The 27,509-nt window shown below is 41.2% G+C and overlaps 1 protein-coding gene across 2 annotated transcripts in view; it reads left to right on the top strand.

The window, feature by feature from the left end:
- The first annotated feature begins 277 nt into the window (after nt 1-277).
- Nucleotides 278-27,509, top strand: part of KATNAL2 (katanin catalytic subunit A1 like 2) — a 35,096-nt gene continuing 7,864 nt past the window's right edge. The window contains exons 1-11 of one of the 2 annotated variants that reach the window (XM_023750862.1): nt 278-365; nt 1,792-1,831; nt 5,510-5,627; nt 6,743-6,841; nt 9,718-9,816; nt 10,025-10,102; nt 12,828-12,926; nt 15,525-15,588; nt 15,805-15,923; nt 20,177-20,268; nt 22,380-22,490. In XM_023750862.1, the coding sequence (XP_023606630.1) occupies nt 293-365; nt 1,792-1,831; nt 5,510-5,627; nt 6,743-6,841; nt 9,718-9,816; nt 10,025-10,102; nt 12,828-12,926; nt 15,525-15,588; nt 15,805-15,923; nt 20,177-20,268; nt 22,380-22,490 (992 nt within the window). In that variant the 5' untranslated portion in view covers nt 278-292. Of the gene's footprint in view, nt 366-1,788; nt 1,832-5,509; nt 5,628-6,742; nt 6,842-9,717; nt 9,817-10,024; nt 10,103-12,827; nt 12,927-15,524; nt 15,589-15,804; nt 15,924-20,176; nt 20,269-22,379; nt 22,491-27,509 lie in introns of both variants that reach the window. The other variant, XM_023750861.1, reaches the window with a different exon arrangement.

The raw sequence follows: 27,509 nt of genomic DNA, 5'->3' as shown, positions 1-27,509 counted from the left end.
TAAGAGGTAAATACCCACTTTTGGCTACAAATGAAAAGGTAAATCACAAGATATTTTCATAGTTGATTTATTTGACTAAACACTTCTAAAAACGTTTTAAACAATAATGGCTCTGGACTTTTAATGCCTGTTTGCTTTTGTTCTTTCTACTCAGGGTTAATTTTTTTTGTTTGTTTTTTTCTTCTGTGCAATGGCCAGATATATCGATACAGCTAATGCTTTGGAGCAAGAAACTCAACTGGGGTTACGACGCTTTGAAGTGTGCGACAACGTTGACCTTGAAACTATTTTGATGGACTATGAGAGCTATTATTTTATAAAATTTCAGAAATACCCCAAAATTATCAAAAAGGCACCAGACACAGGTACATGGCTATTTTCTAGAAATAAAACTTTATCTCATCTTTAAGATTAGCATTTCCTCCTCCTTTTATTCCCAGATAGATGGTGCCCCTCATGCTGTACTGAAGGACTAGACCAGACAGATCCCGTAGCTTCCCTTAGATTCAGTGCAATTTAAATATGATCTGTGGACATGGACATTCCTTTAGTTATGTTGGCATTTGTTTGAGGAACATGTTTGAGGACAATGAAGGCAAAACCTCAGAGTATCACAGGTCCTTTTTTTTCCAATTCTAGTTTACATTCAATAATATTTGTATTGGTTTCAGGTGTACAGCACAGTGGTTAGACAATCATATACTTTACAGGTTCTTTTTAGAAGCCCAACATTACTTTCATTTCTGTAGAGATGGAAAGAGCCTTTAGAAGAGGATAAATGACAGAAGATTCTTTTCTTGCTAGGAAGACCTATTATCTATCTTGAAAATAACATGAAAATGAGTATTGGTGAAGCTAATAGCTCATGTATAGATAATGAAATGCTTTAGAAAGCCATCAATCCAGATAATGATCAATATTTTGCAAAGACCCAGTATAGGTTAACAGTCAAGGAGGCTGGCTGGAGGAAAGATCTAAAGTGAGGGCCCTATGTTTGTAGTCACATTGACTTAGAAGTCTGTAAGTGGGGGAAGTAATTATAAACCAAGGGAGATCATTGTCCTGTTTACAAGGCACTTGCTAAGCCACAGACTTTAACATTTCATGTGGGGACCAGGAAATCAAGAGGAATGTCAATTAAAAATAGCTAGGGCCGAATCTCAGAGCTGGAAGGGGTCTGAGAGAGGTGTTTTATCTAAACTCCCTTCCAGTGCAGGGTTCAGAGCCCTTGGCTAATGGATCTGAGTCATGGCAGAGAAAGCAAGGACTCTTAACCACTGGGACACTAGAACTGTTATTGACATGATCTGATTTCTAAATTTCCAGCTCTGATCTAGCTTAGAAATGCCTTCTCCTGGGATATGAACACTAAATCTTTATGTTCAGGTAAACTGGCAGAGTACGACTGATAAATAGTACCTGCCAGACTCATGGAATCGTATTGGTGTCCCACAGACCAAGGCAAAATATTTTCAAGTTCATGAAAACCTAATGAAATGGTAACTAAGCTCATACTGGAGTTGTCACTAGGTCCATGGTCTCCAACAGGTTTAATATCCAAGGCCTTTGGGGTCTTTCTCTACCTGGAAACATTTGGGAAGCCCGGGCTTCTTTCTCTTCACTGGTAGTTTCACTTCTCTCTAGATAAGAGTAGCTTAGAATCTTTAAATGCCAAAAGGCTGTTGCACAAATTTAAAAGCAATGTAGAAGGACAAACATACTTGAAAAATCACTTTCTCTTAAAAATGAAATTCTTTCCTTTTCCTCCCAATATCTGTTTTGCTGCAGCAGAAAGTAACTTACCACCAAGAAGTGGAGGGAAGGCCAGAAGGTAAAGTAAATGGTAATTCATCTTGATCAACTCAACTCTAGGAGTTTGTGGGACCCTTTCAGAAGATGCTCCAGTGAGGCTCCATGACTGTCTACCAGCAGCACCAGGCTGTGGTCATGTGATTTAAGTGGCCCCAGCCATGTGTTCGCTCATGTTACAAATGTCCAGGACATGCGCCAATGTCTGTCAGTTCTCCTGGTTTTCCTGCGAATAGTTGCACCCACTCATGCTCTGTCTTTCTTGGCTCAGTGGTTTGAAAAGGATGGACCTCAGAGATGAAAAGACCTGGGTTCAATTCTGGGCTCTGCTTCTAACAAGCTAGGAGCATGTTTCTGACACATAGTGAGTTCCCTGCACATACTGAGCACCCAAGAAATATTATTTTCCCTTTTAAAATCATACCTGAGTTTCTTTGTGCACGCCCATGTCCTGACCTGTCTGAAGATAATCAGGCCTTTCTTTTCTCCTCCTTTACTGGCACTCATCTTATATTCCTTTCTCTAGCTTCTCAAATCCAAATCTCATTTAGGACTTGCAGCATATGATGGAATTCCTCTGTCTCTTGACCATTCTGGGGAGACACAAGGTCCCACCACTCTTGCCTCAGTGTCTTCCGCATTCCCTTCTTCCCACTCCCAACTCACACCCACTGTCAGAGCCTGTTCAGAAATGGCCAGGAGTGCAAGGGCATGGGTGCCAAGGACGGCATAGCTTTGGGGCATGAAGGCCTGTAGATTTTTCTGTTATAATAAGTCCCAAACCTTAGGGGAAGGTTGAAATGGGGTTTTAGTAGGGGCCCCACAGCCATTCAGTCAGTGAACAAAATTTCTTTAAATCTTAGAATGCAATTGAAGAAAACTTAGATTATAATCACAAGCGACCCATTAGGCCTTTAGGAGGTATGAGTTCCATGTGCCCCACTGAGTTCCTTGCCCTGGTGACTCCAGTCTCTGGTGTGCAGCCTAAGAAGGAAGGGTCAGACACCTCACAGGACTGTTTGGCATCATTTATAAAATGGCTGTGGAGCCTTGAATGCTTTGTGATAATACGCTGCCTGAGACTACCTTTGCTTTGCACTATTCTTTAGGAATGTTTTATTGTTTTTGACCGAATGTTATTCTTTTATTATAGTTGCCATAAAGCTAGTCAGACTCTGGTAATAAATAAGTACTTCTGAATAGACCCAGTGAGGAACATTTTAAGAGGCCAGCTTTGGGGAACACATTTAGATTCTGATTATTTTTCAGCCATACGTTCATGCTTGAAATTAGCTCAGCATTCCTTACCTGGCAGAACATTCTGTGAGCGAATGTCATTGGAGAGCTTTGCTTCCCTTTTGGGATAGAAGTTGATGGCTTGGGGTTCCTTCAGCTCTCCTCTGAGTAGATGTTTGTACCTGCAAGCATGAAGGTTGGATAGCAAATGGCTGGGATCAGGATGGATATCTAGGAAAATAATGAATGGTGTTTGTTTACAGTTTTATACTCAAAGATAGTTGTTGAAATGAGAGGTTGTATCCTGAGACTGGCTACTAACAGATGAAAGTGCCTTTTCCTAATTCTTGCATCTCACACCAAAGAGCAAGCTCCCAGCTTAGAAATTTGCAGCTGACCCCAAGAAAGAAAACTTCTTTAATGTGATGGATGACAGAATTAGGATGCCATAAGGTCTTGACAATTTAGGAGATGGGCCCAAGATAACAAGATGAAATTTAATGAAATATGATTTAAACTCTATCCAAAGATTCACAACAAATACCTCCCCTATTACAAAACCAGAGACCTAGAAATCTTAGTGAACTGCAGATGCAGTGTGAGTCAACAATGTAGTGTGACTGCTAATGTGGTTTTGGGTTTCATCAATATAAATAGTCTGGAAAGTAGGAGGTGGCTCTATTCTGGTCAGAAAACTGGATTAAAGGTGCCCAGGATGAGTAAGAATCTAGGAGCCAGATGACCTTAGGAATGACTGGAGAAACTGGAGATGTTTAGTTTGAAGAACAGAAGACTTGGGGTGGGGGTGGTCCCTACAACAATGCAGTAGCTGTTTTCACTCTCTAGAGAGAGATTGGATCTTCTCTGCAAAATTCCACAGGACATGCCTAGAACTAGTGACTGACGTTAATTAACAGGGTGAATTTGGTTCCATATTAGAAAGAATTTTACAATCATTAGAGCTGATTGGAAAGGAATGGTGTTGCTTTGCACATTAGTGCACTTGGTTTTGGTCATGTAAAGCAAATCTGTGAATCATTTGCCTCTAGTGGGAAAATAGGCTCCCTGTTTTCTTACAGCCCCACAGGGTGTTGAGGCAAATTTAACTCCTTATATAGGTCTATATCTATCTATCTATCTATCTATCTATCTATCTATCTATCTATCTATCTATCTATCATCTATCTATCTATCATCTATCTTCATCATCATCTATCTATTCTTACTTCATTTAAATCAATGCTATTCACAAGGGTTTGCACTTATGAAATGTCTGGTATTCATTTCATAGATTTTCATTTCTGTGCCAGCAAAAGACCTGAGGGGCAGACATTCTTGTTCCTAATCTACAGATGAAAAACAGAAAAACAGATGCCCTGATAAACTGGCAGTTGTTCCTCTCATGACATTTACCCCATTGGGCCCAATACTGGAGTCGCCACGTGTGGACATTGGTGGTATTGTTGGCATATAGATGGTCTCGCTGGCCAAATAGCTATATGGTTATAGTAGACATGATCAACTTTTTCTTTCTCACAAAGAAATGGAGTTGAAATGGCAGCTCTCTGAGACCACTTAGCACAGGGGGAGAAAAATTTTAGAAATGCATCTCACGTGAGAGGGCAAGAGAATGAGAGAACCAAAGACCTGATGATGTGGGTATGTGTGTAGGGAACAAGTATATTTTACCTCTGCACAGAGGTATAACATAGATACAGTCAAGGCATATATACTCATAACTACCACTGCTGGCAGTCCACCAGCAGGCTTCCTCCCCAGTCAATACCCCCATCGCCACCTCAGTTAGCCACTAATTCTGACTTCCAGCCCCATCAATTCTTTTTGCCTGAAGTATACAATTCTGGTGAAAATTTGTTTTATAAACACAAATGACCTGTGACAACAGATGAGGTAAGGTTGCTTTCCTTCCATTAGCCCCTTTTGGCATCTATTGTGCACAGTATGATGGGAGGTATTTTAAGTAGACAAAGTACACCCAGCACACTGGGTTGAAACCATGGACAAATCCCTAGGCTTTCCAATGCTCATTCATCTGGGTGGAGGACTCCTTCCTCCTGTGCCTTTCCCCTGCTCTTCCAGAGGGAAGGGGGAGTGGGAGCTGGGTGGAGGTGGAAAGAAACAAGGGAAGGATGTTTGTAAAGCATTTTAGGAAAAGAAAGCTATTTACAGAAGGGCTGAAGCCATGGGTCATGAAAGGGAAATGCAGAGAGTGAGTCAGGGGCCTCTAGGAGGAGGTGGCCCTCTAGCTCCATCTTGCAAGAATCTAATGGGTAGATTGAGTGAGTCAGGCTTGGATGGACAGGATAGGGGGTGCAGATGTTAGGGCCCTATGGTGGTACACCTGTCTATCTTTCAAGAACTCTGTGTGCTCCACACGTTGTTTAATTACCTCAGACTAAGTGGTTAGGATAATTTCCTTCAAGTTCTTTGTTTCCTCCCCTAGGGTGATGAATGACAGTTGTCAAAATCTTCCCATGATCAGTCAGCTGAGGCCACGGTCCAAAACCACGGTGGGGAAGCCAGGGGAAGCCAAACCCCTCTATAAGGAACATCCTAAACAGGTCAGGACAGCTTTGCTTGGTGTTGGTAAAAAAGCAGGTGACTGAGAAATAGCCCCAAGAAAACAGTCACTTTTTTCTTTTGAGGACCTATGTTTTGTTAAATTGCTGTATGATTTCACTAAACTGTAGATTTTCTTCCAAGTCGCTGGATTAAAACTACAAGCAAATTCCTAGTCTTCCTAATGTTTCTGACTTTGAGTGGGAGGGCTCCTCCCTCCCTAGCCTTTCCCCTGGTCTGAGTGCTGGGTGACAGCCCTCGAGGGGTGAGCCCTGGGCATGGCAGGAGGGCCTGTTTGCTGCAGAGTCCCATCCTCCCATTTGAGGTAACTGTAGTCAGCAGGCCTTACTGTTCTGAAGCACCTTCCTGGGTTCCTAGATATGGGCCAGAGGTTGTCTTGGGTGTGGCTGGGCCTCAGAATCTCCTGTTGGATTTTTCTGAAGTGACACGGTTGGTCCCCACCCCAGACCTCCACTCTGGACTTTCTGGGGGAGATGGGGAGCAAGAGGAGAGAGTCCAGCAGGCGGGTGAGACCAGCAGCTCCTGATTTGGGAGATCCAGGCCTAGAGATTCCTGGTTTAGGACAAAACATACCAGATTTCTAAGGGAACAGAACCAATAGAGACTGTGAAACATAATTAATGCCAAAGATGTTTCAAGGGGTAGAAAGAAATAATCACAAAAGTCAGTTGGTCAAAAGGAATCTCTCACCCTCAAAGAGGTTGGGTGGTCTGGTCATTGTAGTCTGACTCAGGCAGAAGGGAAGTGGAAGGGCAGCAGATAAATCCCACAGAAGCTGACTGGCTGCTGCCCTTCAAACTCAGCACCCCTGGCCACAAACACCTTTGGTCCCAGGAGAAAAGACAAGCCAGCATGTGGGAATGGGTTGAGACATTGGAAAAGCTGCTTGCTTCCAAGGCCAGCTTCTTCCATGTGGCACAGGTAGATTGTTAGTTCATCTTGGGGCTGCACAGAAGTGGCCGAATTACACATGGGATTCCCCATTTACAGAACTGACCTCCAGCATTTGCCATTTGATTTGGGGTAATGGAATAGGCAGTTATAACCAGCATCTCTATGTCCCTTTTGACTTCTACCTGTCTTCCTCTTTCTTCAGGAGGTTGTCAATAACCCTGGCATGGAGAGAGCCGACTTTGGCTTAACTATATCAGGAATCAACAGAGGCCGTGGAGGAGAAAATGTCCGTCCACAAAGAGTAAGTGGAACTCATGAACCTGACACTGAAAGGGAAAATCCCCTTTTCTTTTAAAAAAATGAAAATAAAAATGTTATTTCTGTCAAACAGAAAAGTTACTATGTAATGATCAAAGGTTGGCTGTGAGGTGAACTGGGAAGAGCACTGGGTAAGGATTAGAACCCTGGGGTTCTGGTTTGACTCTTCCTTCTAAATGAATGGACTCGAATGAACTGCCCCATCTCTAAGGAGCTCAGTTTCCTCATTTGCAAGTTGAGATATTTGGAAGAGATGGTTTCTAATGTTCCTTTCAGCTTAAAATTCTGTGATTAAAATAATAAACATTGGCATCACTGTTCTGCATTATTTAAGAAGTGACCTCACCCTAGCTGGTTTGGTTCAGTGGATAGAGCATTGGCCTGCTGAATGAAGGGTCCCAGGTTCGATTCTGGTCAAGGGCATGTACCTCCAATGCAGGCTGGATCCCTGGCCCTGGTTGGGACTCGTGTGGGTGTCAACCAATCAATGTGTCTCTCTGATATCCATGTTTCTTTCTCTCTGTCTCTCCCCCTCCCTTCCATTCTCTCTAAAAATCAATGGAAAAAATCCTCGGATGAGGATTAACAACCACAAAAAAAGGGCCCCACACTCATTTTTTTCTGCCTGTCAGTAGTTGTTGATCAGTGGTGTCACCTTTCTCCTTGGAGGTATGGCTTCACCTGGAATGTAATTTCCTGTGAACCACGAAACCTATGTTGACAGAGAGTTGATCTTGTCCTTGATAGATATTCTACCTCTTTCATGACGAACCTCATGTCCTGATTTGTAAATAATAGTTTCTCAAAAGAAAAGACCCAAATTGGGTGAATGTAGGCAAAAGGCAGGTAAAACATGTCACTTGGAAATGAAAAGTAGCATCAACACCAACATATCTCTTGATTGTAACTTCTAGAGTTGTATTTCTTTAAGAGTCATCTTTCTTTTCTTTCTTTGATCAAGTTCTTACTTCTAGTCAACTCTTCTCAGCCATACTCAACTCTGGGTTGTGCATATTTAGAGAGGAAGCTGGGGACATCTCCTTGGAAATCAAGGGAGCTGTCTCGTTGGCCTGAACTGACTCTTTTCAGGGCCTCAAATATATGAGTGATTGCTGGAGATACCATTTGAATCTGTGTCTCCCATGGAGAAACACGTCCCTGGTTACCTTCACTACTTTCATTGTATTTTCAGCCACTTTTGTGCCTAGCAGTTTTGTGGCATTAGTTTCACTCCTGAATGCCTCAAGTTCACATGGATGGACGTGTCTGATCAGGTCATAAGGAAGGGACTATTTGACCCAGCACTTAACCTTTGGAAGAGTCTGGCTGTAAATTCTCTCACAGCAGAAATGTCCTCAGGGTAAAATGTACATGATTTTCTCCCTAGCATTTCAGATGTTTATAAGCTGAATGAGTGTGTATGGCCAGGAGGCTGATCTCCAAAGTGCGTCTCTCATTGCCATGGTAGGGCCCTCAGCTTCAGGATTCCCCAGCCCCCCTGGCAACTTTAATAGGCATGTTGCTCCTAAAGGTAATGTCTTTGGAATCAGCCTGTCTAGGTTCAAACCCCGGCTCAGACTTTCCCAGCTGTGTAACCCTGGACAAGTTGTTCAATCTCTCTAAACCTCATTTCTTTCAGCCGCAAAATGGAAATAATCATAGGGTTACTTTAAATGTCATAATAAATGGAGGGTCTTAGTACAGTGGCCAGCACACAATAAACACTCAATAAATGCCAACTATAATTATTGTTATTTGTTTCTGCACACATCCTTACTATTTCCTTCTTCCTAGAGGGGAGACAAGGTGGATTTGGAGGGAGTATGAGAGACAAGTATCTGGGTTTGAATCCTGGCCTGAAGCCACTTGTTAGCTGTGTGGCCCTGGGCAGATCATGGAATTTCCCTGGCCTTATTTCCATCTATGAAACTAGGCTATCACACCTGACTAGCAGAAGTGTTGTAAGACTTAGAAAAAAATCAAAAGTACAGATTGGTAGTTACAAAATAGTCATGGGGATGTAAAGTACAGAATAGGAAAATAGTCAATAATCTAAATATATAAAAGGCTAATATGCAAAGTGTCCCCTCGGGAGTTCTACAGGGAGACCAGGAGTTTGACTGGGAGACCAGGAGTTCGATTGCTTGCTATGATGTGCGCTGACCACCAGGGGGCGGCACAGAATAAAAGAAGGCCCTAGGCCTAGGGACCCTACCTGTGCATGAATTTTGTGCACTGGGCCTCTAGTATTGTAATAACTATGTATAATGCCATGTGGGTACTGGAAATATGGGGGAGAAGAGGGGAACACTTTGTAAAGTATATGATTGTCTAACCACTATATTATACACCTGAAATTAATACAAAATAATATTGAATATAAACTGTAATTGAAAAATATTTAAAAATTTTAAAAAATGAATTGGAAATAATCCTTGCAAGGTAGCTTCGTGCCAGGTACTCTACTGAGAAAGTCCATAGTAAATAGGAACTATCATTACTTTTGGGCCAATGAGTCTTTCCTGTGTGTGTAATGTTCCAAAAGGAGGAGACAGTATAGGGAAATAGACATGTAAGGAAGCAGATGGTCTGTGTCAGGAACTGAAAAACGCTTGTGAATTTCCACTTAAACCAACTTCATTCTGAAGAATTTATTTACAACTTGGTTTTTTTTCTAGAGTGCCCTCACTTCAGGAAATTACCTTGTTCATTATTAGTGCAGGTTATTTTAAAGCTTCACTTTCAGTTTGGCCTACACACCAAGGAACATTAATGTGTCTTGGTTTAATGATGCCGAGCTATTAAGGATAGTCTTTCCTCAAGTTTTAATGGTGTAAATAAACCATTACTCCCTTTCAGGGCCAAATCATTGACTTCCGAGGGCTGCTCACAGACGCTATCAAAGGAGCAACCAGCGAACTTGGCTCGAACAGCTTTGAGTGTAACCCAGACCCTGCAGTAAGTGGCTAAAATGTGTCATTCATCTTGTAAACTGCCAAAGTCCAGAAGAACTTTAGAGATATAATTTTGAGTCAAAGAAACCTTGAGATCGGGTAGAAGGACATAGCAATCCGCCACCATTTGTGTCACTGTGATCCATGCCCTGTTTTTCTTCCTAAATTATGAAGCAATGTTATAACATGAGGTGTTTTGCTCCCATCATCAGGAACGACTGCTGAAACCTCTGAGTGCATTTATTGGCATGAACAGTGAGATGCGAGAACTGGCAGCTGTGGTGAGCCGGGTAAGATCAGATACTCAATTCACAATTTACAGAGGCGGATTGGGGCTCCTGGAGCATTGTGGGCTGCTTCTTTTATTAATAACAATAAATATGATCATTTATTTATAAAGTGCCCCCACTTGCAAAGGCACTCATATTGTTTAGAGGCACAATAATGCATGATAAATAAATTATAGAATCATAAAATTACAATATAAAAGCCCACCATCTCACTATAGAGGCCAAGAAAACCAAAAAGACTTAGTAAGTAAGGGACAGACGGGTGAAAGGTTTTAGGCTGAGCCAAGAGTTAAAGAAAGCAAGCCTCTTAGAGAAGGAAAGAGCATGTCTGCCTCTTGTTTAAACAGTCAAAGCCTGGAAATAGAGATGTCAGGAGTCTGATGATTTCACAAGTGGAAATTTCCATGAAATACAAGATTAGTAGGAAAGAGCTTACTATCCAGATTACCGAGTTTTCAAGGCTGCCTGCCCCCCAGAATCTAAAGGCAGGGAAGTCTTTTGGTAAATGACAGAGGCTCTGGAATTGGATGAGCTGGATTTGATGTCTAGATCCTCCTTTTTCTAGCTGTGTGACTTTGGGCAAGTTCCTTGGGAACAGAAGAGATTCCTGAGTTATAGCAGACTTTCTCCAACTTCATGGAAGACTGAAATCTAGGCAGGCTCCAACAGATGTTTAAAATGGTGCAAAAAGCTGCACCGTGACTGAGTAATTCAGCGTCTGCAGCGCAGCTCTCTTTCAGTTCAGCAGTTGTTTGCTGCATGTCTACTATGTGTCAGGCATGTGTGGGGGCTGGAAATGCAAAGGTGACCCAATCACACAGTCCTTGCGTGCAAGCGTTTCTCATCCCAGCGGAAGGTGGACTTCGAAAGCATAAAAAGGAGGAGTGTTTTGTGCCAAAGGGAGGGGAAGTGTTAGGGAAGAAGGTATCCAGGAAATAAGTATAAGACAGATGGTGGGGAACTTTCTGGGAAAAGGAACATACCTGTGAAATTGTATTGATTAAGCAGTGTTTCCAGTGAGCAATGTAAGATGCAAGGAGTTCTGGGAAATGGGGCTGGAGAGAGAGGCCAGGGTTCCTGAGTGAGGGCCCAGTGAACAGGGCCCAGGGTGGAGGACCTGTCTGCAGCAGGTGGGGAGCCTTTCAAAGGTGTCCATTGAGACTGGGGTATTCAAATGTGCTTTTAGATCGCTTGTTCTATTGCCAGTGTAGTGGATGGATATCAAAGAAATGGAGATAGGGAGACCAACTCTGAAGTTATTATTAGTGAGAGAGGATGAGGGATTGAGCCAGGCTGTGGTAATTGGGATGCATAAGAGAGTAGAGAAAAATATTTTTTATGGTCACAAAAATCAATAGTCTCATTATTGTTTTTGCAAAAGGATAACATGACTAGTGATTATAGAGTTGTAGAGTGGAAGTGTCCTGAAAGGGTTCCATCTGGAATCCTTTCTACAGTACCATGGGAAGCAGTCAGCAGCCTCTGAACGCTTTCATGACGCGGAGCTCACCACTTCGTGAGGTAACCCTGTTGAGTTCTAACTAATAACACTTGATTGCTGTAAGGAAAAACTCCCTGTTGGGAAATTAAACACCTCCATGTGGAACTCAATGTCAACTTTAGAAGAGGGCGAGATCTATGAGTGGCTGGTGGGCATGCAGGTCCAAGCTTTAAATACCTGGTAGGTTCTCCTAAGATCTTGGGAGACTGAGTCCTTTCTCTGTGTCCCCATCCAGGAATGGATCATGCATGTTATGCATGACCAGAAACACTTGTATGAATAGTCTCTCTAATGAAAGTCCTTACCTGTGGGTGAAGGGAACTGGGAGGACAGAAGACAGGAGTGGGAGCATAACATCTCACCAGCATTTAAAAAATATGTTTTTGAGCTTGTGCATGTATTACTTATTTAAAAATTAAATAACTATAAAAATAGTTTCCGGATTGCTGCGTAATCCTCAGAATGACTTTGGAAAGGAGGCTTTTCTCTCTTTTTAATGTAACACTCTAGATATTCAGTTTGCCTGAAACAGCTCCTACTGAGAAAGGCCCTTGAGTGACAGTTCTGAGGCGTCTTGTGAAATTGGAATTTGGAAACGGTAAATGAGTTATCAGTAAAAGCTACCTTAATTGATTAACCTAGGTGGCTGCTACAAGGCTCTACTATAAAAGGGGAAAACTCACTTTTGCTTGGTTGTTGGCTTCCTTGAATTCTGTAGAAGCAATTGCTCTTGGTGGAAGTAGGGAGTGATCACTAGGGAAAAAGAGAAATTGGTTTCAGAGGAGCATTATCTCTTTCATGCAACAAATTAAGAAAGTGTTTGCGAGATCAAGGAGCAAGAGAGAGGCCAGGCACCAGCTAGGAACTATGTTTCACAGTAAAAGTGCATGTAATTTGAAGGCATGTTCTGTAGCTTCTTTGATTACGGTCATAAATCAGCCTGGTTTGCTATTAACTGAAGACGGGTATAGTCCATTGTTAGGAGCTCCCCCCCCCATATTATATAATCAATGTCTTCTTCAGGGAAAATCACTGAATATTCTTATGGCATCCCTTTGGTGAACCAAAATTACAGTGTGCATATATACATATATCTAACATAAACTTTTTTTATCACCAGCTCTTTATGTCCTATTGTAAGTCAAGTATTCTGTGGCTCCCATGTTTATTGCAGCTGTGGAGGAAAACATTAGTTTTAACAAAATGATCAAATGTGCATTGCAGGACATTTATCTCCATAATCCAAACATAAAGTGGGATGACATTATTGGACTCGATGCAGCCAAGCAGTTAGTCAAAGAAGCTGTGGTGTATCCTATCAAGGTAAGGATGGGAAGCCTCCTGGGGGGTATTTCTATTCATATCCATTGGACAAGCTGTATGTCATAACACCCATTAGGGAGAGAAGCCCAGGATGTTTTCTGTCCACAAGTTAACCTTTTGCCTATACTTTGGCAATGCTGGACTACCAAGGCCCATGCCATTCTAGGCAGTTTGAAATGTTACACGAGGTTTCAAGGCAGGTATCTGCTCTAAGTGATAATATTAGATCTAAGACTGAAGCATATATGACTTGTCAGTTCCTGTAGATTGGTTCAAATTAGTCTGCCTCCCTAAAAATATACCATAGTAGAAATATCTCCTGTAGGAAAGGGCCACTTATTTTGTTTTCATAGATCTATATTCCCCAACACACACACACACACACACACACACACACACACACACACACACACCCATCCTTTGAGGCGTTGCTTTTGGCTGGTTGTAAAGACTAGGCAGCTCCCTCCAGGGCACTGGCCAGTGAGCCAGCCTGTTGTGCTCATTGCTTGCTGCTGACAAGTCATTGTACGGAGTGGCTCACTGAACAGGAAGAAAAAGAAAAAACAAGACTCTCTATGTTTGGTTATAAACATGGTGATGAGAAGGCCAGTGTAGGACAGCTGCTGTGTAATAGACACTCTCCAAATGCAGTGCCTGTGGAACAACAATCATTTATCTGTTTGCAGTTTTGTGGGTATGCAGTTTGGAAGGGACTCAGCTGGGCTGGCCCATTTCTTTTTCAGGTGATATTGGTTGGCCTCACTCACATGTCTGGGGCATCAGCCAGGATGGTTGGAGAAGATGGAGAGGCTGGGAAATCTGGGATAAACGGGACAGCTGAGGCCTTCCACGTGCCTCCAGCAGGCAAGCTGGTGTTCACATGGTGGCAGAGAGTCCCAGACAGAAGCAAGAAAGGGCAGGTCCCAATCCATGCGCATTTCCCATGTCTCTTCTTATATTCCTCATATCAGCTAGTCTTATATTTTCAAGTCTCTTCTTATATTTCCTAATGTCCCATTGGCCAAAATCACAAGGCAAAGTCCAGATTCAAGTGGTAGAGAAATATACTTTGCCTATTGGTGGAGGGAGCTGCAAATAATTTTCTGTAATCTCCTGCAGTCAGGTTTACAAATTTATTCAATAACTTATTTATTTTTACCACTGAGCCCATGCAGCCCCTGCTTTTTGGATGCTTCTATTCTAATAAGATAAAATAAATACATTTGGATTGTGTTCCCTCCTTTTTATTTCCTGTGTTAAGACTGGTGGGTAAGCAATATACTGGTGCTCAGAATTAGTGAAAGTTTACTCACCATGTCCTCTGAGTGGCTCTAGAACAAGACTTCTGGACAGGCTAGAACATCTCGTTGAAGCTCTCTGGATGTGCTATCTCCATGGTATCATAGGCTCTGTATGTGATGGCATAGAGATTTTGACATTAGCATCAACAAGAAACTAATAGCTAGTTACGAGTTTACTATTATCTTTGCTTCTGGTTGTTTTCTACCAACCCTACCCACCCTCTAGATCAGCCGTGGGCAAACTACGGCCCTCGGGCCGGATCCGGCCGTTTGAAATGAATAAAACTAAAAAAAAAAAAAAAGACCGTACCCTTTTATGTAATGATGTTTACTTTGAATTTATATTAGTTCACACAAACACTCCATCCATGCTTTTGTTCCGGCCCTCCGGTCCAGTTTAAGAACCCATTGTGGCCCTCGAGTCAAAAAGTTTGCCCACCCCTGCTCTAGATTGTTTGAATTTGAACTATGGGAGAGACTCCCTGAAGTCATGCATGTCCCATTTGGAGCCCGTGTCTCATAATGCCGTCTGCATTGGATGTTCCTAACTTCTATGTGACTTCTACATCAGGCTTCACCAGTTGTTGTTTTTTAAAAAATATATCCAGTTGTTGTTTTTAAAAATATATTTTTATTGATTTCAGAGAGGGAGGGAGGGAGGGAGAGCGGGAGAAAGAGAGAGAGAGAGAGAGAGAGAGAGAGAGAGAGAGAGAGAGAGAGAGATTAAAACACCAATGATAAGAGGGAATCATCAATTGGCTGCCTCTTGCATTCCCCACACTGGGGATCAAGCCCACAACCCAGGCAAGTGCCCTGGCCAAGAATCCTGGTTCATAGGTCGATGCTCTACCACTGAGCTACACCAGCCGGGCTCACCACAGTTTTGTGCTTTATTCACATAAACCTTTATTTCTTGGTTCTAGGGTTTCTCTTAAAGTTCATATCTGATAGGTCTTTATATAGAGCTCAGGGCAGGGGTGAGGTGGGGTGGGGAATGATGTTATGCATATAAGAAACAACTATTGTAATGGAGAAGGAGAGTACCTACATATGCCTTTCTTTTCCCTAAAAAAAAGTTGCTCTTTAAAAAGCCACATAAGTTAAGCCATACGTTTATATCACGTGTGAAAGTCAAGTTGGGATATATAAGATATATACAGAAGCAGCCAGCCTTCCTAAACGAAAGACCTGGCTCTCAGAGTCGGGCTGTGCTCACTCCAGCTTCCCCAGCTTGCCTGTGCTAGGGTGTGACTGACATACAGATACCAAACCTCACCACTGTTCCTTGTTCCCATAGTACCCACAGCTGTTTACAGGAATTCTCTCCCCCTGGAAAGGACTACTGCTGTATGGCCCTCCAGGTAACGAATATTTCTGGTTTGGTCTTGGTATTAAGTGTGCATGCAGAGGATGAATGGACTCATCTGTCCTTACATCAGGATATCAGAATGGGGCAAACGAGAGCTGAGGAACCGCTCTCCTTTTTTTTTTTTTTTTTGCTTGTGACACTGACTTCTGTCTGTAAGCAGAGAAAGGAAGCTCAAATGCCAATCAGACTTTCTCCACTGTGTCTCTAGGAACAGGAAAGACTTTACTGGCCAAAGCTGTGGCCACGGAATGTAAAACAACCTTCTTTAACATTTCTGCATCTACCATTGTCAGCAAATGGAGAGGAGATTCAGAAAAACTTGTTCGGGTAGGAATTCTTTTTTTTAAATGTATAATTGACATACAATATCAGATTCAGGTGTACATTATAGTGATTCAATATGTATACATATTATGAAATGATTGCCACAATAAGTCTAGTTACCACTTATTACCATACAAGTTATTACGATATTATTGACTATATTCCCTATGCTGTCTAGCACATTCCCATGACTTATTTTACAACTAGAAATCTGTACCTCTTAATCCCCTTCACCTATTTCACAGGCCCCAACCCCTTCCCTCTCTGGTAACCAGTAGTTTGTTTCATAGATACAGGAATTCTTGATTTTGTTAGAATAAGTTCCAGCAAAACACAGTGATACAAAATGATGTTACAGTTTACTTGTTTTTAAGTGATTTATATGTTAGAATTTATCCGGGATCTTGATTACCCAAAACCCAGGAGATGGACTGACTATCATATGTACATATTAATTATGCCCCATCGGCAAAATATGATCTCCCTTCCTTTGGGAATTTGACCAACAGCCCTTTTGTGACTCATGCAACTTAGGAATGGAAACTGAAAAAATTGTCTCTGATGTGGCCTATTTTTTTCCTTCATTCAAGAAGCATTTATTATTAAGCATGTGCAGTTTATCCAGTTAACATTTATTGAGAGGCTACTACTATATCCTGGTTCCTAATACTAGGTACTCAAAGGAAGACTCAAAAATGTAAAACTTAATTATTCATTCAGATGCTCTGAGCAACATTCCTCCATAGTGCTAATAGCTTATAGGTTTTATGTTTTTTCTTTCCTTAAGAGATTGCTTCTATCTTTACAATATCTCATTCATAGTCAATGGCATATTTTATATTATAAAATTTTACCTTTTGAGAATACCTGTTCATGATTTATGCCTCAATGTAAGGTGGGTCCCTCTCAGAAGTCCTGTTAAACTATTGCACTTTGTAGAATGACTGATAAGTAATTAATACTAAATGAATGTAAATATTATATATTTTCTGATAAGAAATTACTCTAAAATAGTATGCTTAAATTATTTTTTCTTGGATGGATTATTTTCATAATATTCTGGCTTAATTGGAAGGCATAATAGAATATTTTTAAAGGATTGATTTACCAAAAGTAACCTATTGTTTACTACTTTGATATTGTTTTCAAATTGGTCCAAATGCGTATGTTTTCATAACTTATTTATCACCCATTCAAGATTATAATACATGGAAATATATGTTGACATCTATTTCTTTGTTCTTCATCTTGAATCTAACTTACCATATCCAAAGATGGGGCTTGAAGTTGGCTTGTCCTTAATCTATGGTTCTGTGTGATTCTAGTTAGCTGGATTTTAATAAGTTGAAATCCGACTAATTAGAAGCCTCATCAACCAGAAGACTTTTTTTAAAAGTTCCATTTTTATGTGCTGAAGAACAACAAAACTCTTACAAAATGCCTATAGAATCAGTTTAGCTTTATCTCCTGTCCTGAAAAGTGCTGTTTAGAACTATGAGCACCAGACGCTGCAAGATGCTCGAAGGAAGAATACATTATATTCCCTGGACAGGACTTAGTTAGACAGAAGAGTAAATTCAGCTATTTTATGAATATTCTCAACAAAGATGAAAACTACATGGATTTTATTGTTTAGTGTTGAATAGGCAGAAAAGTCATTTAGCCAGAACTCTTCCTTCTGTGTGAGCATTCTTTTAAACTAAAATTTTCCTCTGCTTCAGTATTATTTTGTTAGTTTTCTAAGAGTGAGGAAATGACTTCTCACCTTACTTTACAATACATTTAAAAAGTAACTAATCTTTTTGGAAAAAATGTACAAAAGGGTTTATAGACCCCTAAACCCAGAGGCATCTTACTGCTACCACATATACGTCTATACCCTTCTATACCTTGCAGGATTTTTTTTCACTTGGATGTTACACACTGTTATAAGCAGAGCATATTCTTTTATATATCTGAATGGTATTTCATTGCATGGATGTGTCCCAAAACATATGTTCTTGATGGACATTTAGGTTGTTTCCAGTCACTTGCTATTATGAACAAAGCTACAGTGGACAGTCCTTTCATACACACGACTTTGCATATGTAGTCATGTAGAGCAATTTATTTGAAGTAGACTTGCTGGGCCAGAGGGAATGAAGATCACTGATTGCCCAACTCCCTGCCAACAGGGTTGCACCAGCTTACACTCCCACCAATGGTGAGTGTGTTTGCTCTTCCACACCCTGGCCAACACTGTGAAGTACCCAATTGTGAAATCTTTGACAATCTGATAGTGAAAGTAATATTTCAGTGCTCAAATATGCATTTCTTCCATTCTAAATGAATTTGAGCATCTTTTTATAAGTTTCGAAGAATTTGTGTGTCTTTTTCTCTGTGAAATGCATTTTTATTTTGGATATTAAAAAAATATTTCAAGAGGAAAACAGATCACCTCTGCTAACCTTGAAGGATCTCACCTTCTATCCTTTCAGAAGCTACTTTATTTTCTGAGCTCTTGAGAAGATCTTCACCTGAAGAATCTTGGTCATGCTGTCAAATTCCTTACTATGAAGCCTTCAGATAAAGATGGCCCTTCAGGACCTTTCCCCTAAATCAAAGAAGCATTCCTACCATTCGATTCTCTTTCTATTCCAATTAAGAGTTATTTATAGGGAACCCTTGGGTTATGTTGCTCCCTCCCCTCCTAATGTTCATGCCTCTTAGGAGTTGATGCTATTGAGTAGTTGAGTGGTCTCTTTAGCAAATGCACACACCTGTTGGTGCTTACATCTTTTAATACCCTTCCCCCCCCAATTTTATGATTTGACTTCCTCCCAGTACTTTTGAAAATTTTAGCCTAATGCTTTCAGAGCACTTACCCAGGATTCTGTATATTCTCTGGCAGTGGAAAGGGCAGTGGCGTGGTCTCTATGGAAACAGAGGCTCCAGATGTGGTTCTCCTTCCACTTGGATGTTTGGTCTCATCTTGCCCCTTGGTCTCTCTGCACCCCAGGGAGCTCCTTAAAAACATGTATGGTTCTAATAAAGAGTTCTAATATTCAACTTTTTATTGGGAAGATTGCTGCCATTGTGACAAGGAGAACAAGTTACTTGCTTCTAGTAAGGTGGTCTCTGTATGTGTAAAGGCATGTGTGATGAGTGTCCCGGCATTGACGCTCTTCTCTCAGTTCATTAGGCTGAGCCTGTTGTCGTGGTCAAATGAATAGGATTCTGTAAAGGAAAATACTTGAGCATGAGCATGAACACACCACGCACACGAGCAGTTTTCCATTCAGTGCTAGGGAGACCTGTAAGGGATGATCTGCTACTACTCATGAAAACCACAACCTGGCTTTTTCTGAGTCCTTCCCTCCTTATTCGTTCTGTGACGCTTTGCTAGTGCTAAGTGACATGGAGAATAAATCCCCTCTGCCAACTAAAGAACCTTTGTTTTTTTCTAAATCTCGATTGCTTTCTCTGATCAACCAGTGAAGAATTATATGTGGTACTCAAGAGATCAGTTTCGGGGTTGAAAAAAAAAGGTTTCATTTTTTATACTCTTTTCATCACCATCACATCTCCCTTTAGAGCTCTTTATTTTGTTTTTATATGGCTGTTCTTTTGCTGCTTGCTTTCCTGTTCTTTCTCAGTCTATAACATTTTATTCTGGAATAGAACATTTTATTCAACTGGGAGTTGCCTTCAAGTACCCGAGCCTACCAAGCAGCAGTGTTGGGTGGTATGGGAACCCTGTGGAGTAACTTGGGGAGCAGAGAGGGGCAAAATTCCTGTCTTTTTCACCCATGACTAGAACTCTAGCCTTTCCCAGCAATTCTTCCTCCTGAGAACAGCTCTCTCATTGTCCCTAAAGGATTAGGGACAGTCATCAAATGATTTTACATATTCCACGGCTCTTGTGTCCCTATGAAACACGTCATTGACAGGGGTTCTCAGGGATTGGCTAATGGGCTGAAAGCTCAGGAATTGAGTTTTATCTTAAGCTCCTCTACTTATGATTAGTAACCTTGAGATAACCACTTAATCTCTCTGGATCTAATTTTATCAAGTGACAAATGGAAATAATTGGACCAGCCAACCCTATAGGGTATTCTAGGGAGAAATGACTGTAATGATTATAAAGTTGTTAGTGAAATAACAGAGTGCAGCATAGATGGTTAATAGTATAGTCATTCTAAGCTTTTGCTCTTTGGGAGCACCTGAGAACTTTAAATATACGGGTTTGAACATGTGGTTGCTTTTCTCCCACCCAGGTGTTATTTGAACTTGCTCGCTACCATGCCCCCTCCACCATCTTCCTGGACGAGCTGGAGTCGGTGATGAGTCAGAGAGGCACAGCTCCCGGGTAACAGACAGGGTTTTTTTGGTCATCACTTCTCCCCTCTTGTAAGTGTGTTTGATGGTCGGAAGCCCATCGACATTTACCAGCAGAATGAGCCTATTAATAAGCCCACAAATTTTCTGCAGACACACGGAAAGGTCTTTAAATTAGGTCCTGTTAACTGAATAGCTGATTTGAGTAGTTTTTATAACCGGAGGAAATGTCATCCTCCCTTCCCCCTTCCCCACAGAGTGGTTTTCAGGCCTGAAGATCACCCAGTCCCACAGTCCCAGGCTGCCGTAACATAATAGTACTGCTGGCTTAAAATAGCCGCCCGTGACCGCCTCCTCTGGAGCCAGAGGGGCTGCCTGTGGGGAACGGGGCTGCAAAGAGCCAAGTCCCGAGAGGGGCAGGCCTTGACAAGATGTGCGAAGCCGGGGAAGCCACCATTTCTCTGTGACATCAGGATGTGGCTCCGCATGTCCTAATTTAAACATGTCACATATGTTATCTCTAAAGATTAAGTGTCTGCTAATGTCCCCAGCAGGAAAGACTGTTCGGTTCTAGTTCACTTCTCAGACTATAATGAGCTGTGTATGTGTGTTTTAAGAACGCCTTTCTGTCTTGATCAGAAGTATTTTTCTCTGAAACTTTTTACTAAATTTGGCTCATTTGGCTTGAAAAGAAATGGGTTTCAGGGAAATCTCAACATGACTGCATTCATCAATGGCCTCTGCTAGTAATGGTCTATCATCAAGGCAGAACTAATATTAATACAGAACAAATAATTAGCTTGTTGGAAATATAACTAGACTATAATTTATGAAATTTTACTCATTGAAAACCATTTTCCCACTAAGGTCCATGGGACTCTTACCATTGACTGAAAGGGGATGATTCCATGGTGTAGTGGGTGCTGTCAGCCCCAGGCCAGGATACTCGGCCTCTCTATACATGACCTGACGGGAACAGACTACCACACAGTGTGGGCTAGGAACCCAGCAGACCTCCTAGCGGTCATCCCCTCTGCAAAGCCTCCAGCCTGCCTGGTCTGCCTCACCCCAGTGACCTGTGCACTCACTCCATCCCTGGGTCCCCACAGCGTTGATGAGCTAATCTGGAAACTCATCTACTGTCCTGCGTGTGCTCTAGGTTTTGTACTGAATGTCTGTTTCCTTGTCTGGAACTTAATCTTTAAACTAGAATCTTCAAATAGTCAGGGAATCAGTGTAGGTGCTTGGAAGCCTGCTTGGGCCCTATTATGTTAAAAGAATAATAACTAGGGGCAAATGCTGACTATATATGTAACTATATTGTGAGATGGTCTTCTGTCCTAGGAAAAGGTAGGTAGATAGTAAGGGTCACAGTTCCTTAAAAGCCACATACCTGGTTTGGGGTGCCCCAAGATTCATGCAGAGATGAGAAGTTGAATGTCATGTTGTTCAAGACAGCCATTTTTTGTCCTTTATGTCCATCTATTCAAGTGCAGAGGAAGGAGAGCCTGCCAGATATGGTCAGTATTTACTAGTAGAGCCCATCTGGATGTTCAGATCCTGAGGTGAGCTCTTTGTTGGTGGGAAGGTCTTTGGCAGTGGTGATGGGAGCTTGGAGGATGAATTTTCACAGAAGACTGCCTCCCATGTCATTATCTTGCCTCTTATTAAAAGAGAGTGAAACAGATTCAGACAAATAGTTGATCTCTCTTTTTGGACAGTTTATATCCATAAATTATACGAAAAAAATGAGAAAGTTCTTTTATGCCAGCTATATAAAGGGAAAAGATTATTCTCAATTATGCCATTTATGAAAGGGTAAATAGTACGGCAGGTGGACAGAGCTGGATTCAATCTATCAGAGGCACTGTCTGCCCTTCTGTCATTTTCTAGTCCGCTGCCAACCTTTGGTTTTCTTTTCACTCTCATCATTATGTTCACTTACGTCCTCTCTATTATCGTCTTTGGGAAAATACTACCAAATGGCTTGTTTCCTCCAACTCCAGTATGAGTGGCTCCTGAGAAGAGGCAGGGAAGGGTTAGCAGTCGGAAGAGAACCCGTTCCACAGCCCGAGTCTTTGCTGCCTTGTCATGGAAGCGAAGGCTCTGCCCTGGGGAAACTCACCTCCTTTCTCTCTCTAGGGGAGAGCATGAAGGAAGCCTTCGGATGAAGACAGAGCTGCTGGTGCAGATGGATGGGCTGGCTCGCTCAGAAGATCTCGTGTTTGTCTTAGCCGCTTCCAACCTGCCCTGGTAAGAGATGTAACGAGTACAATTTGAACACATTTTCACGAGCCACTGAGTACCGACGAAGATATCATGTTGACCACTTCGGGCAAAGCCTCGTTGTTTGGTTCCAGCCCTGGGAGATTAATCTGAAGGCTTTTCTATTCAAGTCCTCAATCCTTGCTATCTGTACCATGAAAGAAACTGCCTTAATAGAAGGAACACAGGCCAGGCTACCACTGACAACATTTAAAATGGATATTTTTAAAAGATGTTAAAAATATGAGTTTAAAGACAATTTATCTAGTATGTTTAAACAAGACTTTGGCAAAAAGAACTCTAAAATGCTAAAATCTCCAGGACTCAAAAATATTCCAGAAATAATATGCTTTGATTTTTAACAGTATTAAAATTAAACTTTTTTTTAAGTTAGGAAGAAAATCTTTTCTTTAATGTTGCACAGTAAATAGGAAGCTAAACAATCTCTAATTAAAAATATAATCTACTCCCAGAATCTTTTATTCAAACTATATCCCAGAGATTTTAAGAACAATTCTAGAAGTGGAATTGGGAAATAAGAGATGTTGATAAGGGAAAACCAATATCTACGTGGAGAGTATATTTTAAAAAATAATTATAATCTCTTTATAGTTTCAAGAATATTTTCACATAGCACGGGAACAGACTGACAAATCTCAGAGGAAAGGGGGTCGGAATGTCGGAGAGAGATGAACCAAAGAACTTATATTCATATACATGTAAACCATGGTCCTAGACAATAGTGCATGAGGCCTGGGTGGCAGCTGGTACGATGTGGAGGAGGTCAATGGGGGGGGGGGGGGGCGGAAAGGGGTAGGGGAAGGGGACATCTGTAATACTTTCAACAATAAAGATAAATTGTTAAAAATTGCTAATACTAGTAAGCATAATAATAATATTGGCTATAGCAATGACAGGAAGAAAAAAAAGAATATTTTCACGTACATGATTTCTTTAGAGATGTGGGTGAGACATAAGACAGATCAGAAAATGCTGCCTTCCCATGGGCAGAGAGGGACCAAGGTCAAGAGAGGTCAATCCACCCAAAGTCAACAGCACATTTGCAACAGAGCTCAAACTTGACACTCTTGTGTCACCCCTGTCCTCCCACTTCTGTTTCCACCTTCAAAGATGCGTCTGGGCTCCCAAAGCAGGGGTCACTGAAAAGTTTGTGTGTAACCTATTATTTTAAATATATTCATGACTTAAACCTGTTTCCAGTTCCCCTCAGATTTATAAGATGTTCTCTAACATGTTAAAGTGATCAGCATTTTACAATTTGAAGATACTCGTTAGTTACAGACAATATTAAAGTGGGGTCCAAACAGAGATGTGTCATTTAAATGTGACTGTAGAAATCCTTCAGAGAAAGAATCTGTTTCTTCATCCATTTGAAACGTGGTTGATCATAACACTTTATGTTGTGTGAAAACAGTAACTTCACGCATGGTTCTTGGAAGGTCTGTGCCCCCAGGGAGACCTACACATTTTCTAGAGGAACAGAGAGCCCTCCACTCCCAGGGACACCTAGGACTCTGTAGAGGAAGTTATTGTGCTGCCACCATTTCCCTAAGTTGGTCAGTTTTTGGTAAGCCCCAAATAAGATGGTTCAGAGGGCAGAAAGAGAAGGAGAAGGTGCAGGAGGAGCCGCTAACAATCAGAAATCAAAGACATTTAGAAGGGATTTTCTGAAGAATTGCCCCTCAACATGTCGAATGGTTAAATACATACATGCTTTTAAGCCTGGATTCTTTTATAGCACAGATTGCTTTGTTACACTATATCTTGGAACCAGTATGTTCTAACCCATATATCTGAAAGGGCGAGGGCTAGGCCCTCCACCTTGCCCCAGGGTAAGGGCTAGGCCCTCCACCTTGCCCCAGGGTAAGGGCTACGCCCTCCACCTTGCCCCAGGGTAAGTGCTCCATCTTACCTTGGCCACGTGCTTGGCAAGGAGCTTCTTCCCAGAAGTCTAAGCCTCTGCTAGCCACACCCAGGAACAAGACACAGACTTGTGCCTGGCCAATTGGCAGAGCACAGTCCTTTCTCCTCCCCTTCCTCCAACTCCCCCTATATAACCCGTCTCCACACAGAGTTATCTCTCTCTGCTTCCTGTCGCTGCGTCGGCAAGGTGGGGGAGCCGAGCTAGCTCGAATAAAGACTCTTATGCTTTTGCATCGGACTGGCTGGCTCCCTGATGTGGTTTCTTGGGGATCCTGAAATCTGGGCATAACAATATCCTTGAGCATTGCTGGGGTTTAAAAAAACATTTTATTATGAAAAGTTCCAAACACTAAAGAAGACAAAAAAGCACAATGAACCCACTGTTGCCTAGTTTTAGTAACGAACAATCTTGCCCAATGATTTCATCTATTCCTACCCCACTTTGTTTGCTGAATACCTTAAATTACATCCCAGATTGTTATTTCTCACATATATACTTCAGTGTACATCTTTTAAAAATAAGGACAGTTTCTTACATTACCACAATGCCAATATCACCCTTAACAAAATTAATATTAATTCCTTAATATTACCTAATACTCAGTTTATATTCAGATTTCCCACATTGTTCTACAAATGTTTTCATAATTGATTTACTAAACTGATATCCAAACAAGGCTTGCATTTTGTAATTGGTTGTTCTCTTAAGTCTCTTTTAATCTTGGACAGACACACCCCCCTTTCCCCTCCTCGAATTTGCCATTGACTTGACCGCCAGGGAGATTATCTTGTAAGAGGTCTAAACTTCCTGAATTTGGCTCATTGTATTCTCATGATAGTATTTAGCTTCTTTTCCTTACCCCTATAATTACTCTAGACTAAAAGTTAGATTGATTAGATTCAGGATCAATATAAAATTTTGGCAAACATACTTCATAGGTGATGCTGTGTACATCATATTGCATTGCATCTAGAGAAAGATAATGTCATGTTGTCTAGCTTTGGGTGATGCCAAGATGGATCAGTGGATTCAGTTGTACAGTTCCCATCATGGTTTTAGCATCCATTGATGACCTTTGCCTGCATCACTTATTTTACTAGGGGTGTGATTCTATTGTTCCTTCTGATAGATAGCTGGGATTATTCTCTATAATAGAACTTTCTCTCATCTAATAGGGTTATTTGGTTACCCTGAAATATATTTCATACTAGAAAAGCAGGATTCTTTTGCTTTGATTTTTAAAGCTTTTTTAAAAAAATATATTTTTTATTGTTTTCAGAAAGGAAGGGAGAGAGAGATAGAAACATCAATGATAAGAGAGAATCATTGATCGGCTGCCTCTTGCATACCCTCTACTGGGGATTGAGCCGGCAACCTCGGCATGTGCCCTTGTCTGGAATCGAACCCGGGACCCTTCAGCCTGCAGGCCAATGCTCTATCCACTGAGCCAAACCAGCTAGGGCTCTCTTTGATTTTTAGAGTCATGAGTTGGTGTCCTAGCAACCTCCAGTGGTAACCAATGAGCAATGATAGACATTGTATAGATATAAGTCATCATGGTTCTTTGCATCATAACTCCCAAGGATTTTTAAAAGAATTCCATAGAATAACTGAACTTGGTTTACTTACACAAAAGGAAACACATTTTTCTGTATCTTGATTTTTTTCTTAATAAAATATTCTGGAGATTTTGACAAATAAACACAGGAAATTCTTCCTTACTTTCTTTTTAGCTGCATATGTGCCATTTAGTGCATATGGTAATCTATCCCAATCACCTAATGATAGGCATTTAGGTTATTCCTACTCTTTTGCTCTTACAAATAGTGCTGCTATGAGTAATGGTGTGCATATATCACTGTGTGTATTTGGCAGTGTATCTTTGTGGTAGGTTCCTGGAAGTAGAATTGTTGGGTCAAAGGGTTAATGTGCATAAAATTATAGTAGAGATTGCCAAATTTCCCTCTATAGAGGTTGTACATTTTGTATTCCCACTAGTGTCCTGCTTTCATTACTTAACATTATAGTAAGAACATTTCCAATGTCATTCAATAATCCTTGAAAATTGAATTTTGTAATGGCTGCCCAGAATTCCCACTTGTAAATATACCACAGTTTAGTTAATCATTTCTTCCCTGTTGAACATATATGATGTTTCCAACTTTTCTCTATTATAAATAACAATGAAACAAACTTTTTTGAAAAAAATCTGACAAAAATCTGGTTATTATTTTAGAATAGATTTCTAGAAGTAGAATTACTATATCAAAAGGTATAGATGTTTTTTAAGTTCCTTGCTATATATTGTCTAAGTCCTTCTTTAAGGAAGTAGAGTATTTTTATCAAGAATATTAAAACAAACTTTGTATTGGCTTCAGTCTTAGGTGAGGGAGTAAACTTATCTAATTCAAGCAGTCTGTCCCTCTGGGGGAAATAATTAAATCATATCAAACATTGAAAAAACCCAATCCTTGGGAATGCAGACTGGTGCAGCCACTGTGGAGAACAGTATGCAGCTTCCTCAAAAAACTAAAAATGGAACTCCCATTTGACCCAGTGATCCCATTACTAGGAATATATCCCAAGAAACCAGAAACGCCAGTCAGAAAGGATATATGCACCCCTATATTCATAGCAGCACAATTCACCATAGCTAAGATTTGGAAACAGCCTAAGTGCCCATCAGCAGATGAGTGGATTAGAAAACTGTGGTACATCTACACAATGGAATACTATGCTGCGGTAAAAAAGAAGGAACTCTTGCCTTTTGCAACAGCATGGATGGAACTGGAGAGCATTATGCTAAGTGAAATAAGCCAGTCAGAGAAAGATAAATACCACATGATCTCACTCATTTGTGGATTATAGAGAACAACATAGACTGATGAAAAGGGACAGATCCAAAGACTGAGAAACAGCGATCAGGCTATCAATCCCAAGAAGGAAAGTAGGGGAGGGAGGGGGTAAGGGGAAGAGATCAACCGAAGGAGTTGTATACACGCATATAAGCCAAACCAATGGACATGGACAACAGGGGGATGGGAGCATGAGTGTTCGGGGCG

Source organism: Myotis lucifugus, unplaced genomic scaffold (assembly GCF_000147115.1).
Source record: "Myotis lucifugus unplaced genomic scaffold, Myoluc2.0 scaffold_16, whole genome shotgun sequence".
Taxonomy (NCBI): Eukaryota; Metazoa; Chordata; class Mammalia; order Chiroptera; family Vespertilionidae; genus Myotis; species Myotis lucifugus.
The sequence above is the reverse complement of the archived record's forward strand: the minus strand, read 5'-3'. Positions and strand labels throughout refer to the sequence as shown.